This window comes from Trichechus manatus, unplaced genomic scaffold (genome assembly GCF_000243295.1).
Source record: "Trichechus manatus latirostris isolate Lorelei unplaced genomic scaffold, TriManLat1.0 scaffold00042, whole genome shotgun sequence".
In the NCBI taxonomy this organism is placed as follows: Eukaryota; Metazoa; Chordata; class Mammalia; order Sirenia; family Trichechidae; genus Trichechus; species Trichechus manatus.
In genome coordinates, this window is record NW_004443978.1 from 8,041,053 (window position 1) to 8,055,006 (window position 13,954).

A 13,954-nucleotide genomic window follows, 5' to 3' on the forward strand; every position below is an offset into this window, starting at 1 on the left:
TTAATGTGTTAGTAAACCAGTACGTATGCTATGAAACCACACATTTTTATTATGTTGATCATTGTATTTCAGTATAATTATTCTGAGAAGGGCACAAGAGGTTGAAGATCTCAAACTCATCTCAGTTTTGACCACGATGAGTAGCCAAATGCCAACCCTAGGGCCTCAGTTTGGCACTTAATCTAGCTTTCAACAAACTAAGGAGCCACGGGCATCTCATGGGGATTGCGACGTCACAGCACATGCTCACGGGAGGATGAGCCTCTGTGCAGCCACCAGGTCCCAGGGACTGTTGCTGCTTCTCTCTACAAGGACTTCACTTACGGAAACTCCACACTGCCACCTCCCCCTTCGTTCCTCTCCTTCCCTTTCTGGACTGCTATGTGCCAGGCCCAGCTGCTGTCTCCCTTGTGGTCACAGCTGGGCTCTGCCTTAATTTTTGAAACAATGCAAAGTCCTCTTTCTCCTACCCTTCTGTTACCTAGCCCTCCTGACACCTCCACTGGGCAAAGTGGAGAAATTAAACCAAAGTCACAGCTCCAAGGTTATAGAAATTCAGCAAGAGTCTCTAGCACAGAAGCTAAAGCCTCATTAGTCTTATTACAACTCATCTTGCTTTTTCTCTTTCTTTCCCACAAATGAAAGCAAATAACATGCCTCTGAAAATTTATAAATTCAGGGTTAACCAAATTAGCATTCAAGAACAAGTGACATTAACCTGGGGAAAAAAAAGTTACTGTGGAACGCTTAAATTTAAATTTCAAGGAAAAAAAAAAAAGCTTAAAAGAGATGCTAAAGATTAAATGAAAGCCCAGCTCTCCTAATCTAATACCCACTGAAGTCAGAGAACAAGATCTTGACAGGGCCCTAACATGTAATATCACTCCTTTCCCCCAACCCTGCCACACTCACTGTGCCTTCTATGTGGGGGATGGATGACTGATATGCAGGTCTGTCACCTGTGGAGCTCTGGGTCTACCTCGAGTAGCTAATGTGTTTCCTGCACATGGAAGAAATCAGTGCCCTCCAAACCCTCTTCCTTTACACTACTGTCATTGGCCTTGACTCAGTTTAATGTTTGCTCAACAATGCCAAGGGTGAAGAGAAACACCCTGGCTACAGATTCCGTGGTCTGGAACTCCTCTGAACGTGAGGCTGGGAATCTCTAATAAAAAAAACTATTGTGCATTTGCTAGTTTATGAAAAAATATTAATTGAAGCCCTTCACAGTGTATAGTTCCACCAGAGGACAGGGTGTCAAAACACCACCTTCCAACTGCAAAGCTACACCCTGGAACTGCCTGTCTCCTCTTGGTCTCCTTCAGGGAACTAGTCAGGCTGGTTTGAAACTTGCCTGGACAACCAGAACTATCTGGCTCACATTGGCAGGGCCTCTCCTGCCTGCCATGTGACTTACAAGCAAAACCCACCCATAAATCTCATCCTTACAATGCACCCGGCAGAAATCTCATCCTTACACTGCACCAGGCAGCCTCCCCATGCCCACCGTGACCTCTGCATCTCTACTCTCCAGAACTGGGCAGTCCAACAAAGAAGCCAGTTCTTTACTACCCATGTACATAATCTGCAACGTGTGCAAAACTATTCTGCTTCATTAGCACAGCGTATTGTTGCCCCTTTCTTAGTCATTTACAAGCACATCCAATTTCCAATAGCTGCAAATGGTGATAGTTACTGCTGGAATGTTTTTCTGACCTGAGAACGCAAAATGAGTCCATCCTCTTTAGAGGTCCCCTTTAAACCTTCTGGAGACTGACACCAGCTACTCTGAATTCTATTTTGCACACGGAGGATCACGCTGCTTTACTTTTTCCATCGTTGTGATACGGTTTTATATGGCATATAGAATTTTAGGTTTCCGGGTTCTGGCGCCAGGAGGAATTGAAAGGGTGTAAAGTTCAAGTGCCTTCAAAGTAATTCAAATAACAACCAGTAGACGGGCTCCAAGGCCACTCCCACCTCCTACAGAGAACTCAACAGCAATCAACACAATCCTGGTTCCCAAACTTCTGAGAGCGACGGAAATGTCAGCTCGAGTAGCTAACGGGGTTCCCTCAGCCCCCTCTCTCGCGCCCGTCGCCTCGTTGGTCTTTGGTCACCTGTAGGCTTCAGCGGGTTCCAGTCCATTTTCCAGGCTGACATCTGTCTGCACCATCTCCCGTTTCAGTTCTCCGATCTCAGAGGCAATTGTGTCAATGAGCTATTCAAAGACAAAAATAGTATGACGTCAGGAAGTGGAAGAGGCGTGGACACAGCCTGGGGAAGCTTTAGTCACGTCGATAGAGATGCCCACCTTTTTTTTTCCTTTTAATCCTGGCTCTGTGAATTTCCCCTAATGAAGGAAAAAAATAAAGGGGAGGGGCAGCTTCTCCTTAGAAAGAGGAAGAACTTAAGTTTCGGTATTGTCCTAAGAAGAAGAAACCACAGTTTGGTTTTTCACCATGAATACTAAGAGGAATAAACAAATCCTGGTCAAACCAGGTCTCAACATTCATTTTGTCAAAGGAAGAGCTTACAAGGAACTCCTTGGATTAAAATGTGTATAACCACTTTTCTGGTTAAAAAATAAACATACTTAAAAGATACAGCTTATAAGTTGATTTCTAAAGACATTAAAATCACTTCTCACCCTATTCTTTGCTTTTTTTTTTTTTTTTGAAGTGAGAAGACTGTTAGAGGAAAGGGAAGAGAGGGGGAGAAGTGGGGCTGGGAGTGGGTGGGGCATCCGGGAGGAAAGGGAATCTCTTTTTGCCCCCAGGGAGTCCCTTGGTGGTGCAGTTAAGGGGCTGGGCTGCTAACCAAAGTGTTGGAGGTTCAAGTCCACACAGAGGCACCTTGGAAGAAAGGCCTGAAGATCTACTTCTGAAAAACTAGCCATTAAAAACTCTATGGAAAACAGTTCTACTCTGACACCCGAGGTCTCCATGAGTCGGAATCAACCTGACAGCAACTAACAACAACAACAACCGTGGTAGAATTAACAGAACATTGGAGTCCTTGGGTGGTGCAAATGGTTAACACATTTGGCCGCTAACTGAAAGGCTGGAGCTCTGAGTCCACCCAGAGGCACTTCAGAAGAAAGGTCTGGTGATCTATTTCCGAAAAGTCAGTCATTGAAAACCTTATGGTGCACACTTCTACTCTGACACACATGGGGTCGCCATGAGTTGGAGCTGACTTGATAGCAACTGGTCTGGTCTTTCTCCAAGCTGCCTGTCACCCAGAGCCCAGGACGAGGCTACATCCGGCCCTGGGGTTGTTGTTAGGTGCTGTTGAATCAGTTCTGACTCATAGTGACCTTCTGTACAACAGAATGAAACACTGCCTGGTCCTGCACCAACATCACAATCATTGCTATGTTTGGGCTCATTGTTCTTTTAGCAGTTCTTATTCATTGTCCAGCTTTCGCATGCATATGAGGCAACTGAAAATACCATGGCTTCGGTCAGGCACACCTTCGTTCTCAAGTGACATGTTTGATTTTTAACACTTTAAAGAGGTCTTCAAGGAAGACTCATTAACAACCTGCCTTATGGTGAAAGCATACAACCCTGACACACACCTTTCCTGAAAACAGAATAGGGTGGTGTTATAGGGAATAACTAAGGGGCCACTCTAGGATGGGGTGAGCTGGTCAGGAAAGGTTTCCGAGGAAGTGACTGAGCCCTGAATAGAAGATCTCAGCCATGACAAGATGAAGGTAAGAGCCCTCCACACAGAGGGAGGAGCGTGTACACAGTTGCAGACGCTGGGCAGGCATGTGAGTGAGAGGCAAGCAGGGACTAGATCTTGCAGATAACAGTCTTCGTGAATTTGAATCCTCTACCATAAGAACCACGTGAGGGCTTTAAGCAGGGGAATGACATTTTATTTCTGTTTCATGTTCTAAAAAGCTCACCTTGGCTGCTGCGTCAAGATGGTTTGTAAGTGCAAAGGTAGAAGTAGAGACCAGCTAGGAGGCTACTGCAGTGGTCTAAGTAAGAGATAATAGTGGCTTGGACCAAGGTGGTAGCAGTATAAACAGAAAGAAAGGGACAAGGCTAGGAACAATTTTTGACAGAGAAATTGATAGCGGTTGATGGATTGAATGTGGGGGTGCTGGGAAGAGAAGAATCAAGGATGACTCCCAAGATTTTGGCCTAAGCAACTGGACAGATGGCAAGCCCTTGACTGAGATGGGGAGGAATAGAAAAAGATTAGGCTTCAGGGGGAAAATGAGTTGGATTTGGACAGGTTAAGTTTGAGCTGAGTTGTTCATTGGCCATCACAGTAAATTTGTTGAGTAGCTTTTGGCATTCAGGATGGAGATCTGCAAACATTTGGAAGTCACTGGCATATGTCGTTAGCATTCTAAAGTCCTATGATGGGGGAGATTATCTAAGGACAAGAGGTCCTAGCACACGGCCCTGGGCACTCCCAGTACTTAGAGGTCAGAAGAAAGGAAGCCAGCCAAGCCCTCCATGCTTGACGCATCCCTTCTTGGTGTGTAACTGATGTGGAGGGCTGTAGGTGGAGCATCCAGAATCACTGGGACCTAGGGAGAGAAAATGATCTGGAGATCACATTTTACACACATCCCAGTGACAAAAGTCAAAAAGTCTGATAATGCCAAATATTCAAGGATGCGGGAAAACAAGAACTCCTTAGGCTGCTGGAGGAATATTATTCACAAAGTCACTCTGGCTGGCAGTATTTTGTAGAGTTGAAGAGACTCAAACCCAATAAATTGTCTTCCTACATATGTGTTCTAGAGAAACTTGCAGAAGTGCTAGGAGGTATTTACAAGAATATTTGTGGCACCATTGTTATAGGTAGGAGCACCATATTATCAACAACCTAAATGTCCATCGAAGGAGAATGGATAAACTGAGGTACTGAATACTACAGTTACAATTACTGAATCACAGATATATGTATCAATACACATATAAATATAAAAGCTCAAAAACCTAACGTTTAGCCCAAAAAAGCATGTTGCGAGAAGTTACATTTAGCATATGAAGTTAAAAACCACATAAAACTGTACTACATATTGTTTATGGAGACACATATAGACATAAAAACTACCCCAATATGTGTGGGAATGATAATTCTAACTCAGGATAATGGCTACCTCTGGACAGGAGAAACAGATGGAGGTGTTCACACGTGAGGGGCTCAAACACCTGTGATTTTTTCCTTAAAACAAAATGGCAAAAATAATAAGCTTCGACAAGCTGAGGGATGGATGTTTTAGTATTATGTGTACATTTTTATATGCTTGAAACATTTCATCATCAAGATTATTAGGAAAATTTTTAAAAAAGGGTGGATGTGTATGAAAATGGAAGGAGATGGAGGAACTAAAAAGGGAAGAGTGGCTAGGGTGACTCCGGCGAATCCAGGTGCCTATGCTGATACCCTCCAATCCTGGGGCTGGGTCCCCACCCTCCCACTTGGAATGCCACAGTGCGCAGGAAGCAGAGAGCCCTGACCAGTGGAGGGTCAGCCACAGCCTAGACAAGCCCAAGGAGAGAGGATTCCTACGTCTACAGGAAGAGCAGTCAAGCTGCACATTAACCCTCTCACCCCTCCCTCACCTTCATGGCCACCATATTGATTTGAACATAAAAGTCCCAACAGGCCGTCACCAGAGAGGCCGTGCATGCCCTCCAGCTAGCCTGCTTCCTCGAGATCTGCACGGCTGATGCCGTGACCTACAGCGGAGGCTGCAGGGACAGAGCCGAACTTCCAGACCCCTGCCGTCCCACGCTTGTTTCCTTCGCCAAACACAGAGAACCCACGCAGAATGCTCCTTAACCGTGGTGCAGATGGGTGGCACAGTGACCACAAGGCAGTGGGGTCACTAGTGCTGGTATCGCCAGTGTTGTCACTCATGGCGTCACCCCCCCATGCTAATTACCACAGTATGGTGGCTAAAACTCCAGAAAATATGACGAATCAGAGACTAGAAAAACACCGGCAGCAAAGAAAACAACAGCGCGTGCTTGTAGGCAGGCTAAGGAAACCAGGTGATTAGTGATTAGCGTCACCGAAAATGGATAACAATGACAGGTCCGACCAAAGCACATAAAAAGGTCAAAAAGTAAACTAGCATAGAGCGTTAGCCTTGTAGGTATATTGATACATGTAAGCTGGACTTACAAAATTTTTTTTGTTGTTATAACTGACTAAAAACCCATTGTCATCGAGTTGATTCTGACTCTTAGTGACCCTACAGGACAGAGTAGAGCTGCCTCATAGGGCTTCCAAGGAGCGCCTGGTGGATTTGAACCACCGACCTTTTGGTTAGCAGTCGAAGGCTGTAACTACTTTGCCACCGGGGCTTCATAACTAACTACAGGGATACTTTTATAAAAATAATAAATGTTTGCTGAACCACTGCAGAAAAATTTTATAGACAGTCATTTTGGTGTCACCCCCTCTGACAGTGTCACCCAGTGCAGTCCACACCCCCCAACCCGCACCTCCCTGGTGGAGCTGCTGCACCAAGACACAGAGGCGAAGAAGACTGCATTGCGTCTGGCTGGCTTACATGGGGCCCTTTTCTGCTGGATGAGTGGGTTTGCCTAGCCCCTTCATCTCCCCAGTTCCCTCCATTCTGTCCCCACTCACCCATCTGACAGCACCAAGCGATCTAATCTGACAAATGGGCCAAGGTTTAGTGTTCCAGGGTCAGGCCGCCTCTCAGGGTTCTGTTTATACACCCAACAGGCCCCTCTGCCTGCATAAGTTATCACCACAAAACACTCCCTCCTCCCTGAGGTCATGCCCAGGTTCCACTGATGGGGTTTTGGGTGTTCCCCCGCATTGTTCCTAGATAAATTTGTGTCTGTTTGTTTTTTCAGGTCCTATAGACATTTGATCCCAACCCTTAAACTAAAAAAAAAAAAAACAGAAACGAAACAACAACCAAACCCGCTTCCGTGGAGTTGATTCTGACTCATAGCAACACTACAGGACAGAGTAGAACTGCCCTATAGAGTTTCTAAGGAGCGCCTGGTGGATTCAAACCACCGACCTTTTGGTTAGCAGCCTGAGCTCTTAACCACTAGGCCACCAGGGTTTTGCAAATTCCATTCTCAAAGAGCAAAGAGAGATTGCCAGAAAGGGCTGGTGTGAACCAAGGTGGGTTCATGTAAGTGCTTCATTAAACAGTGGTGCTGCTCACTGAGGAGTCCCTGGTGGCACAGACGGTTAACGCACCCTCGTGTTCACCCAGAGGCACCTTGGAAGAAATGCCTGGTGATCTACTTCTGAAAAATCAGTCATCCAAAGCCCTATGGAGTACAGTTCTACTCTGACACACATGGTCCCCATGAGTCAGGGTTGACTCGATGGCAACTGGTGCTTGGTTGCTAGTTGGAGCTCCCCCAGTCCACTTACACAGCCCAAGACCCCAACACGGTCCTGCACCTGTCTAGAATTCCAACAAGAAGAGGAAGACAGCGGGTAAGCGCTGCTTCCCACAACCCTGTTTGGCTGGACTGGAAGTGACTGGAGCTCCACCCCGCCCCACCCCAGCAATCCCCAATAAACCCCACAGGCAGTGACTAAGCCTCTGACTCACAAGATAGCCCCCTAACGCAGAGCAGCAGACGCCCGCCCTCGTGAGACCAGCACTGTCAAGTGTTTGTTATCCCTGGAGGGGTACGCAGCAAGGCTCTCGAGCCCTAAGGGGTGGTGCGCTTGTCTTCGGAAGCGGGGAAAGAGGGCTGCTGGTGGGGCTCGGCACCTCTGCAACCGCCTCAGAGGGAAAGGGCCTGGTGACAGCCACAAGCAGGTGGAGGAAGGTAGGCAGGAGTGGGGTCTCTGGGTGTCCCCTTGTTCCATTCAGAAGCCCAGTGCCCTAGGCTCCAGTCACACTGCGTATCTGTGCATGACAAAACATGCTCACCTGGGCAATTTTGCATCCAAGCTACAGGTTCCTTCCCAGCCCTTTGAAATCACACCCAGGGCTCAGCCTGGGCACAGCCGGGTCCCCGCACTCCCAGTCTGGTGCAGGAGTTTACACTAATTTGTGTACCACTTTGTATGCATGCTGGGTAATCTCCCTTAAGGAGCCCTGGTAGCACAGCAGTTAAACGCTCAGCTGCTAAGCAAAAGGTTGGCAGTTTGAACCCACTAGCTGCTCCTCGGGAGAAAGATGTGGCAATCAGCTTCTGTAAAGATTACAGCCCTGGAAACCCTATGGGGCAGTTCTACTCTGTCCTACAGGGTCGCTGTGAGTGGGTGGACTTGATGGCCGTGGGTAATCTCCCTTAGGCAGGGAAGGACCTCATCTAGGGACCACCCTTCCGGAGTAACCTCGTACGGTTCCAGCGCTGGCTCAGCTGTCAGCCCACCTGGCGTGGTTTAGCAGTTGCCTGTCGTGAGCGCACCAGCCTCTGGCTTGGAAAAGGCTGCAGTGAAGTCCAGTCTCCGCCCTTGTCTGGGTCCCAGAGACAAGTCTGGGTGTCCTCATCCTTAAAACCATGGACACAAAGGCTGATGCTGGGGCGGGGAGGGGGTTGGAGGATTTTAAATCACATTTCAACCGACACCTAACCAAACTAAAACCAAACCTGTTGCAGTCAAGTCGACTTCGACTCATAGCAACCCTACAGGACAGAGTAGAACCGCCCCAGGGAGTTTCCAGGGAACAGCTGGTGGATTCGAACTGCCGACCTTTGGGTTACCAGCCGAATGCTTAACCACTGCGCCACCAGAGCTCCACCTAAGTGCTCCCTAATTTTCTTCCTGTTCAAATGATCACTTTATACTAATGATGATCATTGCTAGTAAGCAGAGAGCCGATGCTAAAAGACACTCAAAACGGACTCATGTACCTTCCTGCCTGGAAATGCCATTTTATCACTGGCAGCAGAGACTTCTGACTACAAAGAACCAGTGTTTGTAGAGCCCAGTCTTTTCTGCCTGTCGGCCCAGAGGCCTTTAATCTAGAGATCTGCCCACCAGACACCCGTTTTCCCATAGCGGGGCGAGAAGGGCTCCTCTGACACCTCTGTGTGTACAGGAAACAGGAAGGAGGAGGCACGGAGGGGGACCTCCAAATCTTGTTTCCTTTCTTTAAGAGTTTGATAAAAGGAGAAAAATTTCTCTTGAAGGTCAAGTAATAAAACAAGAAAGTGCTTAGAGAGCAGGTTCTGATAGAGTGCTCTTCAAATTTCCCGTCTAACTCAGGAATGTTATCAGTGGTTTCAAAAGGAATGCGTTGCTGATAGGGGGAAGACTCAAAAGCTCGGGTGTGGGAAAAGGCAAACATCGGGCTCCCAGCTATGGAATTTGTATTCCCAGGGTGCATCAGCCTTGGCCTTGGTGTGGGGTGGGCCTTTTCAATCCACCAGCTCTGTGGGATTAGATTTGCCTCCAGGTCATGAAAAATCACATGGCCCAAACAACCGCCTTTGCTGTCTGCTTCTGCTGGGCTGGAGGCACCTGGTCTAGATATTCCACTTGGATTCTGCTAAAGTCATCCCAACTTTCAAATGACTTTTGCCCCCAGAAACTATCACCACGGGAGCCACTCTCAGAGGGGCACCTGGGGAGATGCTAGACCACCTCAGAGGAACCTTGCCATTTTTCTTTTTAAACTTGGTGCGTTAGACCTCCCAAGGATGTCTGCATGTATATTTTTGAAATGTAATGATAATTACAGTGCATATATAATACATCCACTATCGTTTGTCAGTTTGTCGTACTGTGGTGGCTTGGATGTGGCTATGATGCTGAAAGATATGTCACTGGTATTTCAAATACAAGCAGGGTCACCTGGACACACTGGAGCTTCCAGGCTAAGACAGACTAGGAAGAAAGGCCTCAAAATCTACTTCTGAAAATTAGCCAATGAAAACCCTATTAATCACAACAGAAAATTGTCCAATACAGTGCTGGAAGATGAGCCCCCAAGCTTGAAAGGCACTTAAAATATGCAGAGGCCACAACAATGGACTTGAGCACACTAACAATCATGAAGATGGCCCAGGATTGGGCTATGGTTTGTTCTGCTGCACATGGGATCACCAAGCACTGGAGCCGACTCAACAGCACTAAGAACAACATACAATATGTGAATACATTCCCGTTGAAAAAATCAATTATTATAGTTAAAGTGAATCTCCCTTGATCTCACCTATAACTCCGTTCACCTACTCAGAGGTAATCACTATTATCAGTTTTATGTGTATCATTCTTGTTGGTATCCTTTTGTGTTTTTCTACCCAATGGAATCATACCGTATGCATTGTCCTGGAGCCTGCATATTCCATCCAACAAAATGTTGTGAGATTTATCCATGCTGATATAAAACCACTAGCACATATGTTTTAACTGGGAAAGGTTTTCCATCATAGGGACATGCCACAATTCATGTGTCCATTCTATTTTTGATGGACACTTAGGTTTCCAGTGCTTTGCTCTCACAAGCAGCACTGCAATGACTGTCTTTGTGTGTGCTTCCCTGTGCACCTGAGTGACAGCTAAGGGGAAATGCCAGGCTCCATGCATTTAAAAGGTCATTAGGAGGAACCCCCGCCACCCCAAGTTGCTCTCCAGGCGGCTGGGCCCATCCATCCTGCCTTCACAGCTTTAGAGAATCCACGTCACTTTCGAGCACTTTATATTATCAAACTTCTAAACTTTTGCCAATCTGATTGAGCACAAGTGGCTTTTTATTGTTTCAGTTTACTTTATTCTGATTATATTTTTATTTCTTCTTCTGGGGAATTAGCTGTTTATTTATCTGCTGCCCATTCTGTGGTTGCTGATTTTTTTTTTAATTGAGTTGTAGGAGCTGTGGAATCTGTTGTCTTATGTATTTCAAATATATTTTTTGCCAATCTGTTTTTCTGTCTTTTAAATTTTCTTAAGCTTTTAATATTGATAGGATTAAATTTATCAATTTTTTTGTTACGGTGCTACTTATTGAGTCTTGTTTAGGAAGACAGTTCATATTTTTAAGTAATAAACATAGTCTCGTCTATTTTCTTCTAAGACTTATATACAGTAGTCTCCCCTTATCCATGGGGGATAAGTTCCAAGATCCCGTGGATGCCTAAAACTGCGGATAGTACCGAACCGTGCATATACTATGCCTTGTCCTAGACGTACATACTATGGTAAAGTTTAATTTATAAAGCAGGCACAGTAAGAGATGAACAATAACAACTAACAATAAAATAGAACAATTGTACCAATATACTGTAATAAAAGTTATGTGAATGACAGAGTGGGATGGTGTGAGATTTCATCATGCTATGAACTCATTTAACATTTTCCAACTGTGGTGGACCGTGGGTTACTGAAAGCGTGGAAAGCGAAACTGAGGTAAGAGGGGACTATGGTATAGTTTTCTAAAATAATTTATTTCATTTTTGTTGTTGTTGAGAATATACGCAGCAGAACATACACCAATTCAACAATTTTTACATGTACAATTCAGTGATATTGGTTACATTCTTCAAGTTGTGCAACCATTCTCACCCTCCTTTTCTGAATAGTCCCACCCCCTTTAACATAAACTCACTTCCCCCTAAGTTTCCCATCTATTCTTTCAAGTTGTTGTCATCATTCTGATCCCATACAGATAGATCTCAAAACAGCACAATGCTCAAGGCAGACTTTTTTCACTAGGTAAGCTAAATGACTGTTCGGTTTTAAGAAGACTTCAGGGGATATTTTTGGTTTAAGGTTTAAAAATTATCTCAGGGCAATTGTTTCAGGGGTTTATCCAGCCTCCATGGCTCCAGAAAGGCTGGAGTCCAGGAGAATTTGAAATTCTGTTCCACATTTTCCCCCTTTTGATCAGGATCCTTCTACTGAATCTTTGATCAAAATGTTCAGTAATGGTAGCCAGACACCATCCAGTTCTTCTTAAGACTTACATATAGCTTTAACCTATATATATGTGTATGTATGAGTTGGGGACCAACTGGACAGGAGATAAGAATGCATGCATGCGCACGTGTGTGCGTGTGTGTGTGTGTGTGTGTGTATTTGTAGGCCTTCCACTCATCTGAAATTTCATTCTTAATGTGATGTGACATCAGGATTGGGAGGTGAGAGCCTGCTATAGTAAGGCCGGAGCCAGGCTCCCCCAGCCTCTATGCTCTGCCCCTGGAGCACCTTCCGCAGGCCAAAGAATGTGCCCAGAGGGCTGCCTTTTTCTTTTTATTGTACTTTAGATGAAGGTATACAAAACAGTTTCTCATTAAACAGTTAATACACATACTGTTTTATGACAATTGTTAACAATACCATGACATGTCAACCCTGTCCTTTCTCGACCTTGGGTTCCCTATTACTAGCTTTCCTGTCCCCTCCTGCCTTCTAGTCCTTGTCGCTGGACTGTTGTGCCCCATTAGTCTCGTTTTATTTATGGGGCTGTCTGATCTTTGGCTGAACGGTGAACCTCAGGAGTGACTTCATTACTGAGCAAAAACGGTGTCCAGGGGATATACTCTCGGGGTTTCTCCAGTCTCTGTCAGGCCAGTAAGTCTAGTCTTTTTTTGTGAGTTAGAATTTTGTTCTATGTTTTTCTCCAGCTCTGTCCGGGACCCTCTGTTTTGATCCCTGTCAGAGAAATCACTGGTGGTAGCCAGGCACCATCTAGCTGTACTGGACTCAGTCTGGTGGAGGCCTTGGTAGCTGTGGACAGTTAGTCCTTTGGACTAATCTTTTCCTCGTATCTTGTTCTCTTCATTCTCCCTTGCTCCTGAAGGGGTGAGACCAGTGGAGGAGCTTAGATGGCTGCTCACAGGCTTTTAAGACCCCAGACGCTACTCACCACAGTAGAATGTAGAACACTGTCTTTATAAACTGTGTTATGCCAACTGAGCTAGATGTCCCCCGAGACCATGGTCCTCACAGGGCTGCCTTTTTCTAATTCACCCAAAGGCTGGGATGTTCTACCTGAGACAGAGCTCTGCCCTTAATTTTTCCTTCCATATGAGGAAAAAATGACCTCAGTAGCATTTATGGAATAGTCCATCTTATCCTTTCATATTCAAACCGTCACCTTTATCACAATTGGAACCTTTACAGTCACCAAAAAACAACATTCACTGTCATTTTATTCCATTCCTACTTTGGAGTTTGAAAACAAATAGAACACACCAAAAATAACACAGTTGAGTAGAGAAAAGGTGATAACCCCCACATCACATCCTCTGAGTTACATGAAATGAAGAGTGTGACGTGAAAAAGTTCATGCATCTAGCTTAAAGTAGAAAATAGTATCATCTAAAGGAAAGAAACATGGATGAAGAATTTAATATTTAGAAGCATAGTTTCGGCTAAATGCCTGGTTTGGAATTCCTTTAACTCTGCTGCTTCAAGCACTATATCTGTGAGTAAACAATTTGTTCCCTTAAACTTCCTCATCCATAAAGCCAGAGCACTCGGAAACCTGCTTTTCAGGGTTGTTGAGCATTCACAGAGGTGACGCAGTCGAAGTCCTCAGCAGAGGTCTATCATTAGTATTCGTGGGTGGGGAGAAGGCTTAGCGATCTGCACTGACGCCCACTCCACTATGGCTTTCTCTTGGGAGCACCGCCTGACGAGCCACTTTCTTGAAAAGCTTCAGCTCCGAATTTGGCCTAAGACACCTCCCAACCTTGCTGCTTGGCACCCTTCTTTTGCATTCAAGGCTGATGGTTCTACCTGTGGGTTATTCCTGTAGTTGGAAACTCTCCCAAAGGGCCTCCCACCCAGAGACAGATTCCACGAGAGCAAGAGTGTTTTCTTTGTGTTCACTGCTGTAGCCTCTGAGCCTAGAACAGTTCCTGGCATACAATATTGAATGAATGAGTCCTCTTCCCTCTTGTACCTTCCTCTTGGTCACTTCCTGTTCATTTTCCTTCTGGACAAGGGGTAAATCAGGACACAGAGGAGGTGGAGTTCCAACTAGTCCATTATAACCTCAAAGAGGCATGAT

At 45.6% G+C, this 13,954-nt stretch overlaps 1 protein-coding gene across 1 annotated transcript in view; it reads right to left on the minus strand.

The window, feature by feature from the left end:
- Positions 1 to 13,954, minus strand: part of RIN2 (Ras and Rab interactor 2) — a 124,306-nt gene that overhangs the window by 64,208 nt on the left and 46,144 nt on the right. Inside the window, exon 3 of the mRNA XM_004376429.3 lies at positions 2,121 to 2,221. Within this exon, the coding sequence (XP_004376486.2) occupies positions 2,121 to 2,221 (101 nt within the window). The remainder of the gene's footprint in view (positions 1 to 2,120; positions 2,222 to 13,954) is intronic.